General features: G+C 39.9%; 1 protein-coding gene across 19 annotated transcripts in view; it reads left to right on the top strand.

Moving 5' to 3' along the window:
• Positions 1-25,443, top strand: part of LOC123638205 (putative ankyrin repeat domain-containing protein 19) — a 54,489-nt gene that overhangs the window by 7,052 nt on the left and 21,994 nt on the right. For 8 of the 19 annotated variants that reach the window (XM_045551650.1, XM_045551644.1, XM_045551656.1 and 5 more), the window contains 7 exons: positions 982-1,073; positions 2,973-3,072; positions 3,174-3,232; positions 12,349-12,404; positions 16,158-17,007; positions 23,446-23,560; positions 23,718-23,891. In XM_045551650.1, the coding sequence (XP_045407606.1) occupies positions 16,757-17,007; positions 23,446-23,560; positions 23,718-23,891 (540 nt within the window). In that variant the 5' untranslated portion in view covers positions 982-1,073; positions 2,973-3,072; positions 3,174-3,232; positions 12,349-12,404; positions 16,158-16,756. Of the gene's footprint in view, positions 1-234; positions 465-981; positions 1,074-2,972; positions 3,073-3,173; positions 3,233-12,348; positions 12,405-13,947; positions 14,095-16,157; positions 17,008-23,445; positions 23,561-23,717; positions 23,892-25,443 lie in introns of those variants that run through there. The other 11 variants (XM_045551645.1, XM_045551641.1, XM_045551649.1 and 8 more) reach the window with 9 other exon arrangements.

Raw genomic sequence — 25,443 nt, 5'->3', positions numbered from 1 at the left:
ATGTTAATTAGCTTGATTGTAGTAATCACTTCACAGAGTGCACATATATCATATGTATACCTTGAACATATACAACTTTTATTTGTCAGTTATACCTCCAGAAAGCTGAAAAAAAGAAAAAATTAGTTCATTAAAAGCTTAAAGTCACAAGTTCATGTCATTCATCAATGGTGTTATCCGAAGATGCTCCTGCATCTTTGGGGAGAAGTATTTGTCATAGATGTGATCACTGATTTTAATGTCTTTGTGAATTGTAGTTTGTATTTATATCTGTTCCATGTCCATTTGCTCCAATAGGACCAAAGGGACCTATGTGGAAATCAGAAGCATGGTTTGGTTTCAATGGTAGTGTTTTCACACAGCTGAACTACCGGAAAACAATGATTTGGTCATGCTAATAGATAAGGAAGAGAAAAGAGGGAACCAAGCGAAGGACTGGAGAGGAGTTGGGGACAAAGAAGGAGGTAGACTGTGGCTGGTTGGTCAGCTGAGTTGTGGCAGGTCTTGAGACACATGCATGTACAGGTTGTCCTAAAATCTTGTCTACGGGATGAACATTAGAGCTATTTTAGTCCCCTCCTTTTTCTGTCCAGTTATTTGTAAATCTCTAATGACTTATTAGCACTTTCGAGAAAAGTATCTTATCCTAACCAAATTCATTTAACTAACTTGGAAGATCTTCAAAGTCCTGTCTCACTTTCTGCGATACCAATGTAAGCCGATTTATTATGGGTATTTGTTCACAGTATTCAATATGCGTATTGGTAGCATGAATATAAATTTTCCCATTTTAGCTTGTTCTGTATTGCTAATGCCTGAAAGGTGTGTAGGGGGATGCCTTATCATAGTTCTTGAACACTAATGCTAGCTATGAATATTACCATGTGCTGGCAGCGTCTTTTTAACACAAACCACGCACTCAACTTACATATTTATATTTAACCAAAATGTGATCATTTTGTTGTGGTGGTGGTGGTTTAGGTTAGGTACAGAAGGAGTCCACTTTATTCAAAAGATGCAAAGAAAGCACCGAATTGCATAATGAAACTTTTAAACCAGATATACCTGTGCAGGTAAGTATTAGATTTCAAAACAAGGTGACAGATGTGTGATCACCCACCAACAGCATTTATCTCATGTACGTCACTTAGCCCTTCTAGGTTTGTGGTTCTTCATCTATATGAAGAGGGGGTGACTTAAATGCCCTCCTTAAGTCTCTTCGTGGTCTACCACTGTATGATCCTAAAATGCTATTCTTAAAGAATTTTTAATCCAATTGTAAAGACAGGGCAAGCACGGATATATATTTAAAAAGTGCTGGATAAATGATAGTGTTAATATATCCATACAATGGACTGTTATTAAAAGAAATTAAATTCTAATGCATGGATGAACCCCCAAAACATTATGTTACAGGAAAGAAGCCAGACACAAAGGGACAAATATTGTATAATTCCACTTATGTGAGGTACCTAAGTAGTCAAATTCATAGAGACAGAAAGTACAATAGAGGCTGCCAGAGGTTGGGGGATGGGGGAGTTATTGTTTAATGGGGACAGAGTTTCTTTTTGGGATGATGGAAAAGTTCTGGAAATGGATATTGATGATGGTTGGAAAACACTGTGATATAGCTAATGCCATTGAATTGTGCACTTAAAAGTGGTTAAAAGGGTAAGTTTTATGTTATGTATATTTTACCCCAGTTCGGAAACGCTACACACACACACACACACACACACCCCCTTATGACCATATGGCAAGAAGTACAAAGGTGCTGTGAAAGGGGGTAGAGGGAACACTACACACACACACACACACACACACACACACACACCCTTATGACCATATAGCAAGAAGTACAAAGGTGCTGTGAAAGGGGATAGAGGGAACACCACAAACACACACACACACACACACACACACACACACACACACACACACACACACACACACACACACACACACACACACACACCCCTTATGACCATGTACCAAGGTGCTGTGAAAGGGGGTAGAGGGACGGTTCCTATAGTGATCAGAGTTAATCCACAGCCATTACAATGGAAGCGCTTCTTGAGTCAGGTTCTAGAAACCAAAATTTGAATGGTACAGGGAAGGTGAGTATAGAAATTGCTCCTTGTTGGGAAGAATGGTCTGTAAATAAAGAAGGGAAGAAAGGAATGAAGAGTCAGTTTATTCAACTGAAGGAGAAAGTTTCTTGGGGTAGAATAATAGCATTATGGTTTTAATAGAAATTTGTAAGACTTTTCAAATTCTTATATACATGTAATGTCATTTGATAGTAGAAACAAGCCCCAGAAGGGCTTTGGATTTGTGGAATTCTCATTATCTTTGGTGGGGATACACTCCGTCATGTATTGGTTCAACAAAGGCACGCCGAGCAACGCTGGGTGCCACGCCCTGTGCTCCACACGAGAGCACAGTAAGGACAAGCACCAGGAGCTCCTGTCTTCAGGGAACATGTAGTCTAATGGGGAACACAAACAATAAGCAAATAAGCAATGTACATGGAGCTCAGACACAGAATAGCAACTGTTAAGAGTTTTAGAGCGAAAACCTAGAGGTGGGAAAAGAATGTATTAGCCCTTACCTGATGACAGCTGTCAGGCCAGCGTAAGGCAAGAGGAAGGGGAGCAAGTGGAAGGTAGGAAGGGATGGTCGGCCTCCACTCCTCTTCCATGGAGTCGTCTGTCCTGTGCTCTGCTAAGAGTTAATGTTTGAAACACCAGCTGTCTTTGCGCTGCTGTTGAAAGACTGTGGTTAGGTTTCTGAGGCCGGGAATGAGTGAACAGGGAAGGGCAAGAAGAGACAGGAAATGCCCACATGTTTTCAAGACAGTTAATGTCTGGAGAGGAATCTGAATTAATCTTATAATTAGAGGATTAATTAAGAGTATCTTTTGTGACATCCAAGTAGTCCTAATGAAGTTTGTTGGTTTTTACATTTGTCAGATTCAATAAGCTAGAGAAGTTTCAGAATTTTGTTCTTCAAGGGTTGAGCAATCTTGAGAAGGATATTCAGCCCCTGGAACACCTTGAAAAGGACGCTCTGGTAAATTCTCTCTGTTTGGAATGTTCTCTGTGATTTGAGAAGATCTTTTCCAGAGAAAAATAACTGCTAACTACTTAAACAAATCTTTTGTTCAATTTTAGGAGTTCGAGGGGAAACAGTCTGCTGATCTGAAATTGTTCTGTGATCTGCAAGTGCTGAGGTACTTTTGAAAGTGTTCTTTGTAGAAGCATTTTAGTTGAAGCATGAGGTAGTTCTTTAGCTAGAGTATGGGCTGTCGGTATTGGTACAACTCATGTAAGCAGCTGAGTAGCTACTTCTTTTCAAACTTGGCCACTTCTGAGTCCCCTCCCTGAGGACACAGTGTGGCCAGTGGAGAATGGGAAATTTTGAAAAGCCCACCAGGATCATCCAAATTTCTGTGTTTTTGATTTCAATAGTTTATTTTTAAGCAGTATTTTAAAAAATTAAAATGATTAGATTTTGAGCAGAATGTTTCAGTTTCTGAGTAAACAGTTGATTTTTAGTTTTACATCAAATTGTGCTTTTGACAGGCTATATTCTGTATGTTTTGTTTATATTTGTATATATTTTCAACATATTTACACACAGATTTTTTTAAACAACAAATGGTTTTACCCGCCACAGTTCCCTTTGTTGTAATTAGTGTACATCCTGAGGCTGCTGTGTCTGCCCCTCTGGAATATTGCCCTCTCTTCTGGGGAAACAGAGAGTGGAGGCTGTTACGTCTCTATCTCTGCCCTCAGGGAAGATTCTAGTGTTCTCGCCCCACTTCAATAATCAGAAGGAATCCGTCTATAAATTTGTCATGGCTCAATCTTTATCTTGCAGTTAAGAATAAGCTGCTTTTACAGAAATCTAAGTCAGATGGTTTTAGGAAGGATATAATTCTGGTCATGCCATATATTTTAAAGCCAAAAAAAAAAAAATCTTCAAATTTGACTTATCCATCCTACCATTTATTTCAGTTAACACAATTAATAATAATGACTCTCTGGACCATTTTCAAAATCCTTTCTCTCTCTCCTTCTCTCTCTCTCTCTGGCATTATACATGATTAAAGGTGATGATACCCCCTTTTTTTTGAGACAGAGTCTCACTCTGTTGCCCAGGCTAGAGTGCCGTGGCATCAGCCTAGCTCACAGCAACCTCAAACTCCTGGGCTCAAGCAATCCTTCTGTCTCAGCCTCCCGAGTAGCTGGAACGACAGACATGCGCCGCCATGCCCGGCTAATTTTTTCTGTATATTTTTAGTAGTCAGGTTAATTTTTTTCTATTTTTAGTAGAGATGGGGTCTCGCTCTTGCTCAGGCTGGTCTCGAACTCCTGACCTCGAGCGATCCTCCCACCTTGGCCTCCCAGAGTGCTAGGATTATAGGCATGAGCCACCACGCCTGGCCTGATGATACCCTTTTAAAACATCTTCATTGAAGGCCCGTGGTTGGTTGTGCATGGTTCTCAAATTTGGAGTCAGGAACTCTTTACATATTTAACATTTATTGCGGGATCCCCAAAGAGCTTCTGCTTCTGTGGGCTATATCTGTGAATATTCTCCATATTAAAAATTGAGACTGAGATTTCAAAAATATATTTACAGATTGATAGAAATAACATTTTTATGAAAAATAACGACTTTGTGTAATAAACATGAGAGAAGAGAAGCATTGCTTTTTGTTTTTGTGAATCTCTTTAATGTCTGGCTTATAGAAGATAGCTGGATTGTCGAATCTGCTTCTCAGCTTAATCTGTTGTGAGTCTTGTAGCCTCTGGGACGTTCCACTGTACATTTGTGAGAGAGTAAAAATGAAAAAAGCAAATAACGTCTTAATGCCATTACCATTGTTACCAAAATAGCTTTTTTTTTTTTTTTTTTGTGACAGAGTCTCACTCTGTTGCTGGGGCTAGAGTGCCATGGCGTCAGCCTAGCTCACAGCAACCTCAAACTCCTGGGCTCAAGCGATTTACCTGCCCCAGCCTCCCGTGTAGCTGGGTCAGGCATGCGCCACCATGCCCGGCTAATTTTTCTATATGTATTTTAGCTGTCCATATAATTTCTTTCTATTTTTAGTAGAGGCGGGGGTCTTGCTCTTGCTCAGGCTGGTCTCGAACTCCTGAGCTCAAAGGATCCGCCCACCTCGGCCTCCCAGAGTGCTAGGATTACAGGCGTGAGCCACTGCGCCTGGCCCCCAAAATAGTTTTGACTTCACAGAACCTTTGGTTCCTTAGGGGGTTCCCAGACTACACTTTGACAATGGCTGATAAAAAGCCATTGAACATTGGAGAAGATTATATCCCCTAGTCTTCTGAAACCGGTAGAATTCATTTATTTTGGCTAAACGTCAAATTTTAGGCAACTGTCTTTTCTAACATTGTAAGGTATTAATCATTATTTGTATTTATCTCCCTTTGATAAGAGGCCCCTGTGTGAATTTAGAATACCTGAAAGAAAACATCTCTTCTAAATATGCCTCGTTCAGGGTTTTGCCTTTGCTCTCTTCCCTGGCAAACACCGAAAAAAATTGCCCTTTGCTTTGCCAGTGAGGGATGGTGGTGGTTCTCCTAGCTCACCCTGAATACCTGTGAATGCCTGGCCCTGGGCTGCATGCTTGTTGTGCGAGGGCCTTATGAGAGGTTAATTTGCTCAGTCAATGTCAAACAGGTATTCAGTGTCTGTCCTTCTACCGTGTTTTCATGTCAGTGATGATGGCCTTAAGTGTTTTGAAAGAGAAATGAGAAGAACATCCCTCCACTAGATTATTTCGGCCCCTAGCACAGAGCTACAAGGAATTAGGGATTCAGTGCTTCTGAATGGTGGCCATGAAATACCTCTACAGATGTTGTGGGTCAGTGATGTTGATATCCTGAATTGTTCCTCTTCCATTATCAAGTAATAAATGATCTGTGAAATAACTCTGTGATAAATGTATGTACATAGATGTATGTTCTTGTTTTAAAATGGCCTAATGTGAATATAATAAGAAGAGATGGACCAATTTCTTCCGGGCTTAATCCAATGCAGCTTTCATAAGGAAAGCCGAAGCCTGGTTTGATTATTGCATCCCTCAGGTAGGTATAAAGATTTGCGTTGTTCAGTCAAGGTGAATTGGGGTGGAGGAAAACAAGTTCTAAAAGATACCGTACTGCTTTTTCCATATTACATTTCTGCAGCTGAACTTCTTCCTCTCTCATAATCTCCCCCATCCTAGAAACTATCCTTTTGGGTCTGGGCATTTATATAAATGAGTGCTTGCCCTGCATCAAGCACTGTGCTAAACAGGAGAAGCAGGTTGAGTATCCCTTATCTGAACTGCTTGAGACTAGAAGTGTTTTAGATTTTGGAATAGTTGCAGAATAAGTACCAATTGAGCATCACTAATTTGAGAATCTGAAATCCAAAATGCTTCAGTGAACATTTGCTTTGAGTCAGCATGCAGAACGTTTCAGATTTGGGAGCATTTTGGATTTCAGATTTTTGGATTAGCGATGCTCAGCCTGTATAATGGTTAACACACAGAGACAGGTTCTTGCCCCCATTAAAAAATAAATTTTTTGAAGGAAGACAGAAAAAAGATAAAATAATTGCAGGTTAGTAAGTGCCTTGAGGGATCCTAACGAGGTGCTTTGGCAGAGAGCGATGGTGTGAAGTGTCACCTTAAGAATAGGGTGGTTATCAAAGGTCTCTCTGATGAAGTGACACTTAAGAGGAAGTCTCAAGGAGAAGGACTGAGACTTGGGGACAGTTTAAAGCAGTGGGATTGGTTGGGGGAGAAGTTGACATCTTTGAGAAACAGAGAATGTGAGGGGGACAGTTACTTGAAGTTGGGAGCATAGTAGTCTTTCAATGAGGTATGGCCTCATTCACCATGTTGAGGAGTTTGAATTTTACACTAAAGATGAGGGAAAATGTACATGAGTTTTAAGCAAAGGCATTTTGGGTGAGGGCAATATAATCTGATTAATGTTTTAAGAAAATTATTGTAGCTTCTGTGTTGAGAATTGGTTTGAGGAGTGAAGAATAGAAGAGGTGAACCCAGCTGGAAGGCTTTTGGAGTCCAAGATGGTGGCTCTAAGCAGGAGAGTAGCAGTAGAGAAGGTGAGAGAGGGAGAGATTCCAGATACATTTTAGAGCTAGAATTAATAAATCACTGATAGATAGAAGTAATAAATAAAGGAAGGAGACTTAAGGATGTCTCCTAGGTTTCTGTCTTTGGCAGTGAGATGGATGGTGTTGCCAGTTAGAGAGGGAAGACTCAGGGTGGGAGGAATGCGTGGATCAAGCAGAAACTGTAGCTCATTTAACAGGTTACCTGTCAGGTGTCTGTGCACATCCACGTTTTGATGAGAACCTGGAGTAACTGGAAGATTTTCCAGGAAAATACAGTTTAACAAAACAGACTCCCGAATAGATGAGAAACCTTAACAGACAAATGTTCGTAAAAGAGATAGAGAAAGTTGCCAAAGTTGTGCTTTCCTGAACCACCCAGCAGCTCAGAGGAGCTCTGCTCGTCCTTAAAAGAAGGATAATTTGGGTGCTGTTGAAACCATTCCAGCACACAGAAGAATAAAAATGCCCTATTTTTTAATGAATCTAGCATTACAATACCCAAATCCAACAAAAATTACACAAAGAAGTACAGGAAAATCTCAGTTAAAATAAGCCAAAATTCTAAAAAAAAAAAAAAAAAAATTGGCAAACAGAATTTAGGAGCTTATGAAAGGAATAGGATGTCATAACCAAGTGAGATTTATTCCAGGAATGCAAAGATAGTTTGATATTAGGTAATCTGTTAATATGTTAATTATCATAGATTTAGGGAGAAAAATCATTATGATTATCTTTATAAATTTCAAAAAGCATTTGAGAGATATTTTGCATCTGCTTTTGAATTTTTATAAAACCTAATAAGGTAGTAACTAGTTATTCTGTAATATGAGAAATATCAGCCCAAAAGCTAGTGTTCTGCTTGATAGAGAAACTGTAAATGCATTATCAGTAAAATCAGGACCAGTGGATAAGGAGACTCAATAAAAAGGTGTCAATTATCCCTAAATTAATAAAGCAATTCAATCCACCACTCTCAAAGGCCTGGCAGGGTTTGATTTTTTTTTGAAACTTGATAAGCTGATTATTCTAATGTATAAGGGCAAGCATGGGGCAAAAATTAAGACATGATTGACAAAGCAGAAAAAAAAGCAATGGTGCAAGTCCACAACAACTAAAAAGGTAGTAATCTTTAAATCTGAAATAAAATAGAAAGCAAGGAAAAATAATAATATCAAAGGCATGACTGGAATTTGTAATGAAATGTAGAAATAACATATTCATAGAGATATTAAAAGTCATAAGCATATATGAAGGACAGCAAGATGTCAATAAATTTGAAAACTTAGATGAAATGCATAACTTTCTAGATGAATATGCATTACCAGAAGTTACTTAAGAAGAGTAACCAATAAAGAAATAAAATTGGTAGTGTAAAAAAGCCCATCCTTGGCTGGGTGTGGTGGCTTATGCCTGTAATCCTAGCACTCTGGGAGGCCGAGGCAGGAGGATGGCTTGAGGTCAGGAGTTCAAGACCAGCCTGAGCAAGAGCGAGACCCCATCTCTACTTAAAATACAAAAATTAGCCTGGTGTCATGGCACAGGCCTGTAGTCCCAGCTACTCGGGGGCCTGAGGCAAGGGGATCACTTGAGTCCAGAAGTTTGGGTTTCAGTAAACCATGATGCCACTGCACTCTACCCAGGGCAGCAGACCAAGAGTCTGTCTCAAAAAAAACAAAAAACAAAACAGAAAAACCTGTAGTGAATACCATTGCACACATATCTTGAGTTATTTACATTATTGGAAAAAGATACTATTTTCTTTTGAGGAAACAAGAATAATAAATCTCCAAATCAAAATAAGACTAAAAGAGGTTATGAAGAAAAGACTAATCTGGACTAAAAATATTGGAATAAATCCCAGTTCTAATGGAGAATTGGATCAACTGCGAATTAATGTACATGTTACGTTTGGTCACACGTAACAGAAGTTGGACTCCAGCAGCTAAACCAGATAAGGGGTTTTATTTCTCCCCGGTGAGAAGCATCTCAGAGTGAGGTGTCCAGGCTGGTGGTGTGGCAGCAGGGACTGGAGTTCTCTGAGCTTTCTGTTTTGCCATCCTTTGTGGGACGGGATTGTGTAGTCGCAGAATGGCTGCTCTACCTCTAGTTCTCTCTTCCACACCAGGCAGGAGGAAGGGATTGAGTAAAAGTAAAAGGAAAAATACATGTGCCAGCACCTCCCTCTTTTTAAATTGGAAGCACTTCTCTTGGAAGCCCAAACCCATAGATTTTTGCCTGTATTTTATTGGCCGGAACTGGGTCACATGGCTCACCCTAGTTGCAAAGGAATGTAGGGAGGTGAGAATTTGACTGAGTGTGTCACCACACCCCCTAAAAGTGGGGTTCTGTTAATACCGAAGCAGGGGAGAATAGGTCTTGGGTAGGTAACTAGTAATGTCTGCCATGCCTGAATTAAGTTATATGTGCTGCACACAGAAAACATGGAGAAATAACTGAAATCACATGGAGATTCTGTGTGCTATTCTCCGTGGGCATGTGCCCTGGGGGTTTGGATAGGATGGGAGCATCTGTTCCCTCAGTTGATATCAGCTCCTACCTACCTCTTGTTTATGAGCATCTAATTAGGCTGAATGCCAATCTGGTTATTAACAACAACAGTGTGGCACCTGAAGCCAGGCCAGCCACTTTATCTGATGCCCTAACCAAGAACTGTCTTTTCTCCAACACCCGAGGAAAAACCACTTGCTGTGTTAGACTGTCAAGAGATGGCATATATATCTCCAACGTGGCACGTCTTTAAGAGTTTTGGGGGGGATAATGTTGATGCCAGGCAGTTTCCACCTGGGGCACTGACTTGAGCTCTCAGCGGCCTTTAATGTAAGATGCGACTTCATGGAATTTCTGAGTTAGTGCCATAGCCAACAAAAAGAAATGACATTCCTATTGGCTCACTGGGTTCTGAAGGACCAAGAGATGGGCAGGTCAGCCTTGACTAATTCCCATTCTCCTTTTCCACCAGTCTGAATGCCCAAAGAGGAAGATAAAAAGCAAGTTTGCTGTTGGCTCAGCCACACAAGCTGTCCTTTGGGGCTCTGTGCTCATTCAATTTGCTCCACTCCAAACAGAATCCCTGGGAACTGCAGAGTTGGAATAGAATATAGCATGTTGGTAGTTTGTAATTGTGTTATTATCCATTTGTTCATAAAAGTTAACCTTTAGTATTAAAATTTGGTCCGATAGTAAAAAGTTCAGGATGTTCAGCAACTTGGAGTGGTCTCGCTTTCTTACGATTTTAAAAGTAAAATTGATTTTTTGAAAAATGTCTTCATCTCTTGGAAGGAGAAATTTAATTTGAAAATGATGAAAATAGTTCAGGTGGAAATGGTGTTGATGTTTTGAAAATAAAGTTACTGGGAGGTCTCATTTGATCTGGAAACATTCTAGTTTCTCCAGCACTTTAACAAAATTGTCACCTTTAGCAGAGGAGAAATATTTGTCATGTGATAATTACTAAATAAATGCTCTAGTGAAGCTTGAGTGCATGAAACTGCATATACAGTTGAGTGTTTAAATTTATTTTAGAAAAATGAAACCTACATAATTTAAGATCATCTACGAAGTCATCATGATCTTATCCCTTCATGATCGGATAAGTGAAATTAAAGACTGTCGACTTCACAGTTTATTCATTATGTGATCTTAGTTACATCATGTAGTTTAATTTATAGTTTAATTTGCCTGAAACAAATATTTATAACTCCACTTTTGTCATCTGTTTTCTTTAGAATTTTTTTAATGAGCTATGTTTTAGTACCTTATTGTAGGCTTTATTAAAGTGTAAGAGCACTTTTTGTTTAAGATAAAAAAAAGAATGAGGTTAACTAACTTCATTCCACTTAGGTATATCCAGTTCAGGGCTCACAGTTTCTGGCGAGTTGGTGTTTTCAGGATCTCAGTGCCATTGCATTGACTGTCCTCACTGAAGTAAATCTGAAGAATATATATGACTTCCAGTGACTAGTGAGCATACATTTGAGCACTTTCCTCTACAGACCTTTGAGTTGGCTTGTGTGGAGGATGCCAGGATGGGTAAGACATGATCTTAGCTGTTAGGAACTTGGTCTAGAGAGGACAAGACATCCAGGTAACTGTAAACCAAAGCTTTACGTGGCAAGTGCTGTAAATGAGCTGTAAACTGAGCATGGGTAAAGGAGTTGTGAGAAGGAAAGAGACATATTTTTGGGGAGATCAGAGATGGCTTCTTGGAAGAGAGGTACCATTTGAAATAGAGTCTGAAGGATGAGGGATTTTCTAGGATTATGGAAAAGGGACGAACATGAATATAGGAACAGGGGCAGAAAAATGCAGAATTTGTGTGAGGCCATAATATTATGGAGTATTTAGCAGGAATTAAATTTGGCTAGGCCCAAACTAAGATGCCTTCGCTAGCTTGATTAGAAGGATTTTACTCTGTAGGTGAGAACAAGCCACTGAAGACCTTTAGTTGGGAATAATAAAATGAACACAGTGGTTTGGGGAGATTAATCTGGTGGCAGCATGAAGGTGGAATTCAATATACTAGGGTAGATTATTGCCACAATAAAGGCTTCGATGAGAGTAGTGGTACCAGGAATGAAAAAGAGGACAGCTCTGAGAGAGTGTGGCAGGTGTAAGATTCAAAGAGCTGATATAGAGGATAGGTTGATGTAAGTTTCAAAAACCATGAGTTTGAGATATTGGGAAACATCTCTTTGAAAATATCAGTGAGTCTCCATTGAACACTGTCGTACTCAGCGTATCCTTCCCAAGCACCTACTGTGTGCCAGGTGCTGTGCTTGGTGCTGAGGATTCAAGGTGATGTTGCCCCTGCCCCCAAGGGGTGGCAGTCTGAAGCCGGGGAGACTGATGTGAGTCCGGCAGTTACACAGACCAGTGTGAAAGCGGGCTGAGCAGTGCCATGCCCAGCGGCGTGTGAGCTGCCCTGGCCTGGGCAGTGGCAGGAAGCAGGAATTTTTGGGCAATGTGGAGAGAAGGAGGGGCTGACAGTCAGCCCTTGGGGGAGGAAGAGATGATCTGCTCCCTCGTTCCACCTTGCTCCAACCCTGGAGACTGCCACACTTCTGGGCCTGTCCCCAGCTCTGGCCCAAGGCTCCCTTCCTTTTTCACTGGTGGGGAGTCCCATACCCACCCCCACAGACTCTTTTACCCTGTGTGCCTCATTGGTCTTCGCAGGTGTTCCTCTGCACCCTGACCGTCTGTCCTCTGAGGATCCGTTTCGTCTTCAGGCGGTAGGTGAACTCTGGCTTCTGCACCTGCACAGCCGCGCAGACCGTGTGAGCCACCCTCCCTCTGTGCATCCCTCCAGCCCCTGGCTGCTTCCCATGACAAGGAGAGAGCAAGGCCGCTTCTCTCCAAGGTTCAGGCTCTCACAGGCTGCTTTCAGGGGCATTTGTTGGAGACCATAGATAACTACAGGGTGACTCAGAAGGAAAGTATATTCTGAGTGTTTTACCCGTGGTGACAAAGGGACCAGAGGCACCCTTTGTCTCTGCCCCATAAGCGTAGTGAGTGGCTGGCTGTTGGGTCTTCCTCCCCTGCGGGTCCTTAACTTCAGCTCACTTGGATGCTCCTGCAGCTGTTCAACACAGCCCTTAGCGGCTCCTCCCATTCAGCAGCTGCTGTTTCTGTTCCCTGTATCCCCAGGTCTTAGCAAGGATTTCCACGTGGCTTGCTTGACCTTTTGTTTTTTTTCTTTGACTTCCCATTCACCCTAAAGCCCCTGCAATTTGCTAGCTGCCTCCCAAGGTCTGAACCCAGGGCCTTTTTGGTTTTTTCTTCAGTTGTTGCCCAGGCTCACCTCCTTGTAGCATTTGACTTTGTTTAAATGATCTCTTTTTCCTTGGCTTCTCCTCTTTCTTTGGCTGCTTGCCCAGCCCCCGTTTCTGGTTAGTCATCTGGGAGGTGTCTGGCTTTCTCTTTACTTTCCTGTGTTCCTGTCTCTTCTTGGCACAGATGGCTTCCTGAGGCCAGTAGGTGCTAACACACACCTCAGGTGAGTGTGTCCACAACCGACTCCTGTCCTCTGCTTCCCTGCCCTGTCCCAGTTCAGACCCTCTCCTGCAGAGCTGTGGCATCACCGCCTGCTCCTGCAACTCAGAATTTTACATTTGACTCTCTCCCTGCCGATGTTTTGTGGCGTCTCCCAGTGAAATCTCCTATAGGATCTAGCCTACATCTTCCCTAATTCTGTGGGGGGAAATGCCACAACTGTGCCTCTTCCCCTGCCGTCTCCTAGCTCTTCTCCTTTTCCCAGTAACAATAATTTGGCTGCTTGTGGTTCTTGGTCCACGCCAACATCTCGCCCACTCACCCTGCTGGATACCATGACAGCTCCCGCTTAGCGAGGCACTCCAGGCTGTACTCTTTCAGCCTCATCTTCTGCCCTGACCTTACTTACCCTGTACTTACTTACCCTGTACCGAAGCCTCCTCTTTACTATTAGAGTTTTCTAGAATGTGCCATGACACACTGTCACTTCTCCTCTCCCTTATATTCTTGCTTTTGTAGGAAACACTTTTCACCCAGTTCTCCCCCAAGTGAGCCCCTAAATGTGCCTCCACGCCCAGCTCCAGCTCCTCGTGCAAGGTCTTCCTCCCACCTCTGCCCACCCCGGGCCATGCTTAGGCAGCTGCCTCTCGAGGCTGGCGTGGTGCCATGCTCATCTCTGAGGGTGTGCGGTTCCTGGTGTGGTGATGGCTGATTTACCGGTCTGCAGCCAGAGCCTGTTGCCCACATACTTCTCAAGCCTCGCTCACCTGTGTGCCTTGGCAGAAATGGTAGAAGAATGAATACAAAGTCTTGGGAGGAGACAGAAGCAGGGGAACCTCTGGGTTTGTACAAGGTCTCAGAAACCAAAGGACAAGGGGTGTTTGAGAATGGTGCTGTTAACACTGTCAAGTGGCAACAGAGTCACAAAAGGTATGCACAGGTCCCAGGGGCTTGGTTGTTTTCCAAAGGGGGAATGGGATGGTCAGTTTTATGTGTCAGTGTGGCCAGGCTATGATGCCCTGTTGTTTGGTCAAATGCCAGTCTAGATGCTTTGTGTTATGGATGTGATCAATGTTTCAGTCAGTAGACTTTGTTTTAAATTTCAGAATATTATGGGGATACAAGCATTTTGGTTACATGAATTACTTTTGTACAGTTTGAGTCAAAGTTATAGGTGTGTCCATCACCCAAATAATGTGCACTGAACACATTAGGTGTGACTTAGCCCATCTGTTCTTCCCCACTCTCACCTGCTTGATTTCCATTGAATTTTACTGCATATATCACATGAGTGTTGATCATTTAGTTCCTATTTAATAGTGGGTACTTGTGGTGTTTGTTTTTCCATTCTTGCAATACTTCCCTTAGGAGGAGTGTTTCCAGTTCCATCCAGGTTGTTACAAAAGATATTAGTTCACCTAAGGCGTGAAACTATAAGAATTCTAGAAGAAGAGGTTGGAAAAACTCATATAGATATCGCCCTAGGTGAAGAATTTATAAAGAAGACCCCAAAGGCAATCACAGCAACAACAAAGATAAATAAATGGGATGTGATTAAATTAAAAAGCTTCTGCACAGCCAGGGAAACAATCAACAGCCAATAGACAACCTACAGAATGGGAGAAAATATTTGCATGCTATACATCTGATAAAGGACCAATAATTAGAATCTACAAAGAACTCAATGCTCACCAGCATTTATTTCTTGTATTTTTGATAATAGCCATCATAACTGGGGTGAGATGAAAGTTCCTTATGATTTTGATTTGCATTTCCCTGATTAGTAATGTTGAGCATTTTTTTATATACCTATTGGTCATTTCTGTGTTGTCTTTTGAGAGATGTCTGTTTGGTTCATGTGCCCATTTTTAATTGGATTATTTGCTTTTTTGCTGTTGAGTTCCATGTATATTTTAAATATTAGATATTAATCCCTTATTGAATGGTTTGCTGTATTTTCTCCCATTCTGCTGGTTGTCTCTCTCTCTCTCCCCTTCTTTCTCTCTCTCTTTTTTTTTGTTTTTAAGACAGGGTCTCACTCTGTCACCCAGGCTGGATTACAGTGGTGCTATCATAGCTCACTGCAGCCTCGAACTCCTGGGCCCAAGTGATCCTCCTTCCTCAGCGTCCGAAAGTGCTGGGACTACAGGCATGAGCCACTGGGCCCATCCAGTTGTCTCTTTACTCTGTTCGCTGTTTCCTTTGCTGTGGCAAAGCTTTTTAGTGTGATATAATTCCATTTGTATATTTTTGCTTTTATTGCCTGTGCTTATGAGGTGTTCTCCATAAAACCTCTGCCCAGAAGCCTGCTCCATACCAATATCTTGAAGCATTTCCTCTGTGGTTTTTTTTTTTTTTTTTTTAAGTAGTTTCTTAGTTCAGGGTCTCACATTTAAATCTTTAGCCTAATTTGAGTTGATTTTTGTATATAGTGAGAGATAGGATAGGGTGCTGGTTTCCTTCTTATGCACATGGATATCCAGTTTTCCCAGCACCATTTGTTGAAGAGACCATCGTTTCCCCACTGAATATTAGAGGTACCTTTGTTGAAAACCAGTTGGCTGTAAACATGTGGATTTATTTCTGGGGTCTCTGTTATGTTCCATTGGTCTGTGTGTCTTTCTATGCCAGTACCACGCTATTTTGGTTACTATAGCTTTGTAGTATATTTTAAAGTCAGGTAGTGTTTTGCCTCCAAAACTCTTTCTATTTAAGTTTATTTTATAAGCTCTCATTCTGAAATGGCTTATTCAAAGTTTTTCTTTCTTTCTGTTTTATAGACATCATTACAGAGTTTACATTTGTTTATTTTGTATGATCATTTATTCAAATGATGTTTGCTGCTTGTGCTAGTTTGCATTGTATTTGTCATAGACCATGTTAAGGAACCTTGGATAGAGTTTTTTTTTAAAAGGTATTGTCTTACTGATGTCAAGTTACTACTACAGTGCCTGGTACATAATACTTAAAAAAAAATTTTTTTTTTATTGTAGGCTGTGTCCAGAAAAAAACTTATAATCTGGGTTACAGACTTCCAGATGGAGGTTTGAAATCTACCTATAGTAGATCTCCATTTGCAGGTTTGAACCCCCCTCCATACCCTGTACAAGGAGCCTTAATGGCATACCCTAGTTGCAGAACATCTGTAGGGACCCTGAGGCAGCCCATGGCGAGCCTCCCCAGCTTGCGCAGGCGTCTGAGCTGTAGCATCCAGACCCACACTGCGAGGGCCGCGGAGCTGGGCAACCGGATCCCGCTTCGCGCGGGTAAAACGGTTTTGTCCGTTAGCATTGGCGGGCATGCGCACGGACGGTGTTCCGAGGTGCGCATGCGCACGGACGGTGTTCCGAGGTGCGCATGCGCACGGACGGTGTTCCGAGGTGCGCATGCGCACTTGTGTCTAACGGCTCAGGTTGGCTCGGCTCGGCTCGGCTCGGCTCGGCTCGGCTCTCTTCTGCCTGTCACTTCACTTTGTGTCGGAAACAAGCTTTCTTGGAGCTTGTGTCCAGACCGTGTTCTCTGAGTTGGATTGGGCTGGGGGGTGGGGGGGGAGAGGAGTAGGTGAGGTGTCTGGAAGCCCACAACCGGCACCATGAAGAAGTTCTTTACCTCCTTGAGGAAGGAGGGCGAGGGCAAGTCGCCCTCCAAGGGCAGCCTGTGGAAGGCTGTGGTGGCCCACAGGGACGAGATTCCTGAGAAGGCCTACACGGAGACCTGTTATGAGATCGATGCGAGAGAGCTAACCGAGTTCCACTGTGCTGTTTGCTTTGAGGAGGCATCTAAAGTTGAGAACATCCTGAGGGAAGATCCATCATGGTTGGACAGCAGAGATTGGTACCGCAGGTAATGGGAATCACCAGCTGGGACAGGGGGCTGTGGGATGGGTGCCGGGGCCGGGGGTGGGGCCGGGGCCGGGAGGGTGTGGGGGAAACACTCTTTCCTGGACTTGGCCTCCCCGGCCCTCCTGTCCCCCACGGGGCTGGGCTCTCCTCCCCCCACAGGCCCCACACCGCCTGGGAGGTGGACTCCTTGGAGGGGTCCCCCCTACCAGGTCGTCTTTATGAGTAGCAACAGAAAAACAGAACTTTAGCTGCTTTCTAATGCACTCATCATTCCCCTTCTAGAGGTCTTTATTAACAATTTTAAAGTGATTTAACAAACGAAATTAAGTATATATAGCATTTTATTTTTAACGTACACGTTTTAGAACATGTTACATGCGTTATTGAAAGGTGCTTAAGGAGAGAAATAATTCCCATACTATATTGACTTCTGGGCAAAAAAATTTTCACAGAAAATCCAATATCCATTTCATATGGAGGTACAGCTGTGTATATGTGTTCTTTACCAAGGGAACTTGGAGGGAAACTTTGATGTGAGGAGATGATTCTGTGTTCTTGAAGAGGAAAACTCGTTTTTTGTGAAAGTGTGAACTCTTTTTATATCAATTCTACATAAAGCAAATAAATATATGAAGGTTTTAAAATGTTTGAGTGACACATGGTGTCTGTCTTTTACTATTGTGATAATGTGAAGGAAATTTTGGAATGGAGTGAGCAAACCCTGGCCCTCTGGATGTGAAAAGATGCCATGAATTTCCATAGGTTAATGATTTACTAACAGCTGAAGAGATAGATAAATGAAGGGAACAGACTAGAAAGTCCAGAAACACCCACAAATATATACAAGTATTTAGAACTTGATGATGGTGACGTTTTGTATTAGAAGACAAAGATGAATCATTGATAAATGAAATGTCTGTTACCTGTTTGGAGAACCCTAGATAGATTTTTATGTCACAAAAATAAGTTCTTGATGGGATAAAGATCACGAATTTTGAAAAGAGGAAATGAGAAATATATTAGAAGAGAACACAAATGCCTATTCATTCTGATACATTTCCATGTTGGTGGAGACTTTCCTGAAAAGGAACTCACGAGCAAGCATTCTGAAGGTTGATTTAGTGGAAAAAAAAATTTAAACCCCCTGTATATCAGAAAAAAAGTTAACAACTTAAAAGACAACATACTTGCACCATATTTGCCACACACATACACACACATATGTGTATATCAGATGAAAAAAATGTATGTTTATTTTACAGTGAATTCTTTCAAATCAGCAAGAGAAAACCTGAACTCTAATTTAAAATTGGGCACAGTACTTTATTACAGACCTACAAGTGACTTGTCCACATAGGAGAAAATATTTAGTGTCCTTTCTAAGAGAAGGCTTTGGATTTAAGAGAGGAACAAGATACTGTTTCCTACCCACAAAGTGTGTCATTCCATTGTACAAAAATATTCTTAGGAAATAATTAGGTATACATGCAATTTGTTTTTCTCCACACTGTTAAAAATAGCAGTGTATTATGAAGAACCCATATAATGGATTTTTTTTTTACTTTTTCGCTTAGAATTTACCATACATTTTCATATAAAAATGAATTCATTTAATTTTTATATCAAAGAGCTCTTTTATACTTCCAGGATGTTTGTTATATATCACTTATGGGTATATATAAAAAGGAAAATGAAAGCAGAATAAAATACTTAAGGAATTGCTAAGCAATTGCTTCATATTTAGATTCCTACTCTTTTCTGAATCATTCTCTGTGCCTCACAAGAACACTGGTGATAGAGCATTTCTTAAAACCAAACATCAGCTCATATGCTGGCTTTGCAATTCTGTAGCGCTATCTTACTTTTGACTCTGACTTTAGGGAGATTGCTTAACTCATCTGATTGAACACCCAGGCCTCCTCACGACCATTCAGTTCTTAGCAGTTACAAGAGTGGTCCACTTATGTCGCCAAGATTTTCTTCCAAGTTACCAACACCTACACATTTTGCAAATTTTGATTCTGGTTTTGGTGTTTACTCATGTACAGGCAATGAAGACCAAATTAGGATTTGTTATCTGTCCAGGTAACAGCATCAAGACGCTATCATTTTAAAAATGAAACAGTATCTTAGAGTTAATGAACTACAGTAAGTAAGTTCCCATTTACAATTTAAATAATTCCACACATACACCATCTCATTTTCACAAAAACTCTGTGAAGCTAGGATTACCCACATTTTAAGAGAAAAAAGTGAAGCTCATACCAGTTAAGTGGTAAGTAGTGAAGCCAGGAAAAGAATCCTAGTTTGCTGGTTTTCAAATCTATCTTCTTTCTTCTACAAGACCGTAGAAGTACAGAACTAATACTAAGTTGGCAAACTATGGTCTGTGGGCAAATCCAGCCCATCATCTATTTTTTTTTTTATGGCCCATGAGCTGATAATGATTTTTACATTTTTAAAAAGGGGGGGAGACTATTTAATGACATGAAAATTATATGAAATTCAAATTTCAGTGTCTACAAATAAGGTGTTGTTGGAATGCAGTCACATTCATTTACATATTGTCTGTGGCTGCTTTCACCCTACAACAGCAGAGTTAAGTAGCTGCAACAGAGATTACAGTGGAACACAAAGCCTAAAATACTATGTGGCCCTTTATAGAAAAAGTTTGCTGATCCCTGGTATAAATGATGGGTGCCACAAAAGGACAGAAATAGAAGATCAGTGGAGGCTGGACTTAACTGGAAAAACTTCAAGATCTCATTTTGAGTGAATGTTGTATGCCACATATCCATTAAATTAAATTTCATAAAAACATCTATTTAACTGTGCTACTATAGAAGGCACAAAGAAATATAAACAAAGGTCCTTGCACTCCAGGAGCTGTAATATTTTATTGGGGAAACACAAAAATATTTTCATAAAATTACCAGAGATAACTGTGACATGACTATGAAAAAATGCAATGCCAACTAGTAATGTACAAAAATTGACGAGTGGAAATGACAAAAGTATTACAGGTGCTTAGGAAATATAATTTATGCCAATACTGGTGGTCTGAAATATTTTTTCTTCAAAAGGGATTCATACAAATTAAAAGGTACCACATTTCTTCAAGGAACACTCAACATCATAAAAAAGTTTATTTCTAAATTAATTTATATACTTAATGTAATCTCAAAAATACTATCAGGGTTTTTTCACAGTATTAGTCAATTAGAAAGTTTATTTGTGAGAATAAACAAATAAGAGGAGCCAGGAAAATCCTAAAAAAGTGATGGAGAAGCTACCTTTACCAAGTGTGGAGTAGCACATGAATAAAAAGGCCAATGGAAAAAGAAATTCCGTAAATAGGCCAAAATCTATTTGGAAATTCAGTATATGACAAAGATGTCATTTTAATCAGGGAGAAAAAGGACTATTCTTTTATTGAAGTGAAATTCACATAATGGGAAAAGGACTTTTAGTAAATGGTGTGTTACAACACTGGATAGCCTGTGGATAGAGATAAAATTTGATGTGTTCCTCACTTTGCATATCAAGATAAACTTCAAACAGATGTAGAAAAAAATCAAAAATACAGGTACTAGAAAAACAAACATGAATTCCTTTATGATCTCAAAAAAGGTGGGTGTCTCAAAACCCAGAAGTATTGTATGCGAGGTGTAAGGGATAGTGATTGCTAATGGGTAAGGAATTTCTTTATGGCATGATAAAAAGTCTTCTGTAATTAGTGGTGATAACTGTACAACCTGGTCAATATACTAAATACCACTGACTTGTACATTTTAAAAGGATGATTTCTGTGGTGTACGAATTATAACTTAATTTTTAAAAAATTAAACAAAAACCCAGATACTGAAATACTGGGATTTGATTCTTTTACTAACTAAATCTGTGACCTTGAGCAAATCACTTCACTTTGCCCTTGATTTCTCCACCTGTGTGAATAGCTCAATAAAGCCTTCCTAAGAGGCATGATATCCATAATAAATTTACAATGGATGAAAGACTATCCAATCAGATATGAATAAACATACAGCTTGAGAGGAAAAAAGCTGACATAAGAAATTGAAAGAAAAACACCTTTTAAAGTATGAACCATTCTCACAGTTCTCAATATATGATAATCTACTATCTATTATACCTTAAAAAGCTTATGTGTCAGAGACCCTAAGTGCTTTTCATGTATTATCTTATTCTCACAGCACTCTAAGGTAAGCAGAGGTATCCTCATTTTAGAGAGAAGGAAATAGATGATGAGAGGTTAAATGACCTAACCAATGTAAATACTCAAGCTAGGCTGGAAACTGATCTATGTCCCTTCAAGCAACAAACTCTTTGATCCAAAGTATAATAAGAATGAGAACGGACTAAAAATATAAAGTTCTAGGTCTGAATGATGTTTCTGTCACTTAATCATTCTGTGATCTTAGGCAAGTCAGTGAACATTTGAGTTTTCTCAGTTATTAAGAGAAAATATTAACTCTGGCCCTAGTTTACCTCATGGAATACAAAAGGCATGAAAAAGCACAGAAATATGAATCTTGTGCAGATAGAAATAATTTCTTTCTATTTATTTTTTATTTTTTGTGGATTGGAATCTTCTGCCAACTTCTAGCCTCTTCAGATGTAAAGGGAATCTTTTCATCTCTGCTTGTAAATTTTCATTGTGTATACATGTGATCATATACAGATGTTTTTATTATATATATGCAAGCAATTATAGATGAATCCTTTTATTTTAGTTGTACCCTTAAGAACATGAAAAAAGTAGCATATAAAAATGGTCATTCTTGTTGCTAAAGTAGTGCTTTACTTCCTAAGAGTTTTATTTCAAACTGTTGAACTCTTCAACTTAATTTATCCATTCTTTCAACCACCTATGATCAAACATAACCTGAATACCTGTTATGTATCAAGCATATTCTACTGTCTCTAAGGACCCAGCCACCCTTAAAAACTACCCGTTCATCTGCCCATCCTGAGCAAGTTGAGAGATTTAAAATTGGAGGATTAGGACTTAATCTCAATCAAAGCTTTTCCTCCCTCCCTTCAAACAAAAGAATTTTGAAGGTAGAAAATTATAAAAGATGACATGTAATTGCCATTTTAAAATTTGTAACAGTATTAAATGCTAATGTTAACACTGGACATATTTAATTTGCATATATTCTGTAAATCTAAATATTGAAAAAAATGAGCCATGCCCATTCGTTTGAATCCTGACTTTTCTTTATGTTAAGAGTTTTTGAAAATCAAAGTAAGAACTACTTCTCCAGGGATTAGGGGGTTGGGGGATTAAACTCACAACTAATGGAGTGGTGAGCATTGTAGAGGAGAAGGGCATGCCTCTGATCCTCGCTTGGGTGAGGCAAAGTCATAAAATGTAACCAAAATGTTTGTACCCTCCTAATATCCTGAAGTAAAAGGGATGATAAGTGATCACACCTAAGCTACAACTGTCAGCAGCAAATAGAAGCCCAAAGGAAGAACAGTCCTGCACATATGAATTTCCAAGGTCAAACACTTCCATATGCTCTTAAGTATTCAGCAGTTGAAATAAGTGACCTTATGAAAGACAAAAAAAAAGAACTACTTTGTTTTTAAAAAGTTTTGTTGTTCTTTCAGCCTTCTTTTTCCATAGTATTGTTAAGAAGTAAAATTTATTTAAATGCCTATCATATGATTAGAACTGCCGTAGACCTGCTGTATATACCATATTTCCCTTAAAGTGAGACATCATGGATCGTGTGATGCCGCATTATTTTTCTTATCAATAAGAGAAGGTTGAAAATGCTGCCCAATGTGTTTTAAATAAATCATGAATGACAAGTAGCATTCCGACATCAGAAATGTTGAAATGTGAGAAAATGACTATCTTAGAATCTTTGAACTACAGTGTTATCTCTGATTCTTAAAATAAACCACAAAGTTGGTACAATTGTATCATTTTACTTAATTCAAGTGTTGTCTTTGTTAAGTAGCAGTAATAGTAAAAATGATAATATCTAACAATCATTGGGTTGCTATTTGCACTAGGAACAGTTCTAAATACTTTGTATAGTTTCTTATTTTAGCATCGCGCTGGTGTCTTGTGAGATAGCTGCTATTTTGGTCCCCATTTTATTGATAGCCTTTCTGTGCTTCAATTTCCCTAAGTGACAGCTAGTAAGTGACAACCTTTAAAGTAGGATTCAAACCCAAGTTGAACTGAATCCAAAGGCCAAGCCGGTTCTATTCCAGTAGGCTGCTCTTTGATTAATGTAGTGAGTAGTAAGAGCTAAAAAGTATTATACTTTCTTCACAAGAACATCAGATATTTGTTTTGAAGGCCAAGGAATCACATGCTATTTATTGTTTACAATTATGTGAATCATTGTATGTTTTGAGATAATGCACTACAATTTTCTAAAATGTCCTCTCACTTTCATAGGACTGCTCTACATTTGGCCTGTGCCACGGGCCGGGCAGAAGTGGTGAGACTCCTCATCAAGAGAAAGTGCAAACTTAACTTGTCTGACAACAAAAAGAGGACAGCTCTGATGAAGGTATAGAGCAGCCGGCTATTTCAGCATGTAATGGATTTGACTTAAATACATAGAATAAAACTGAATGCATCTCCCTTAAGTATGAATCAGTGATCTGTTGAGAGTTTATGTTGAATTACTAGAATTTTCTCTCTATTTCTTGTTCTAATACTGACAGGCCGTCCAGTGCCAGGAGGAGGAGTGTGTAACCATACTGCTGAAGGCTCTGGCTGAGGTAGATCGTCAGGATGCCTATGGCAACACTGCTCTTCACTATGCTGTTTCTCAGCAGAATGTATCAATAGCAAAACAACTGCTCTCACATGGTGCATTTATTGATCGCCGAAACAAGGTATAGATCAACCAACTTTATTTTCAAAATATTTGAAATGCATTTGTTTTAACATTGACACTTGTAACTGTCAGTTTTCCACATTTGAGACCTCAAGCATTCCCTGAATGAATATATTTTAAAATAACTTAATTGTCTAAGGTTTTGCTTGAAATATTGATTCTTTCAAAGAAGCATTAGCTGGTATGACTTTCCTTTATGCACTTATGGTCAGTGTGTGTGACAACACTGAATTTGTTAAAGGTAAAACTTGTTTATTCAAGAGTTTTTTTGAACCCAAGGGTTTTTTCTGGTTAGTGTAAAACAAGGCAGGAAGGTGAAATTTGCCCTGGCAATAGGCTTTATCTTAAAACTCAAACAAAACTAACTCATTTTACAATAAACAGAAGTCTTGCTGCTACTGACAAGTTCCTTAAAAAAGCGATTTGTGTAAAAGTGATTTATCTCTCAGTGGCAAGATTTAAGAGGGACAAATGGAAAGGGAAAAGGAGACCAGTCATATACAGGCTAGTCTGGAAATTCGGTGATTGAGGGGAAATACCAAGAAGAGGGTGTGTGTGTGTGTGTGTGTGTGTTTCCAGTTTCTATGTTTAGAGCAAGTGATGTTCAGTTTTGAGACTAAATTCTCTTTTTGGGAAAGAGAATTAGTGAGTTGTAAACTTGCCTAGAGATGAGTTTCGGGAGGTCGCTGGGGAAGCCAGATTGGCAGTAAATAGGTGTTGATGCAGGGGGGAAGCCTTCAGAAGAGGGAAGAATGAATTATTAACTGAGTCATTATCCTATTCTTGCAGAAACAGCCACTTAGACAAGAGTCTACTGGAATGCCTTGATGGGGAGGTGGGAGATAAGGAGCTTATAACTAGCACAGTCCAGTTGCATTTTGAGTATTTTAGTCCCTACTCTACCCGTATGCAGGAAAATTAAATGCAGTCTCCTGCTCTTTCCTGTTTTTGGCCAAGTCCCCAGTGATAATTGGAATTGGCCATTTGACTGAGAAATAACACCAAAGTGATTACCTGCTGCACTGGTTCTCAGCTAGAACTGTACATCACTGTGATGTTTGGAAATTTTTTAAAAATCTATGAGGTCTCCCCTGAAGATTTTGCTTTAGTAAATCTAATAAGGCCTGGACATGTATTTTTAAAAATATTTCCTCACAGCTGGGCACAGTGGCACGTGTCTGTGAGGCTGAGGTGGGAGGATCACATGAGTGCAGGAGTTCGAGTTCAGCACAGGCAACATAGTGAGACCCTCTCTCTAAGAAAAAGATTTTTTTTTTTACCTGAAGATTCTGACACACTTTTGGTTTGAAACACTGGATAGATAAATATAAAGTATAAATTTCCATATTTCAAAACTTAAGAATTATCTCTGGAAAATTTGGAGTTTGGTAAGTGCTATGTCCTTCCAATCTCTCCTTTCCAATAATATTAGCCTGACATTTGTCTGTCTGTCTCTACCTCTGTGGTTGTAAAATTAAAAGGAATATTATTGGTAATATCTATCAACATCCAGAATAACAGCCTTTTGCTTCTAACTGCCAATCATTCAC

This window comes from Lemur catta, chromosome 5, assembly GCF_020740605.2.
Source record: "Lemur catta isolate mLemCat1 chromosome 5, mLemCat1.pri, whole genome shotgun sequence".
NCBI lineage: Eukaryota > Metazoa > Chordata > Mammalia > Primates > Lemuridae > Lemur > Lemur catta.
The sequence above is the reverse complement of the archived record's forward strand: the minus strand, read 5'-3'. Positions and strand labels throughout refer to the sequence as shown.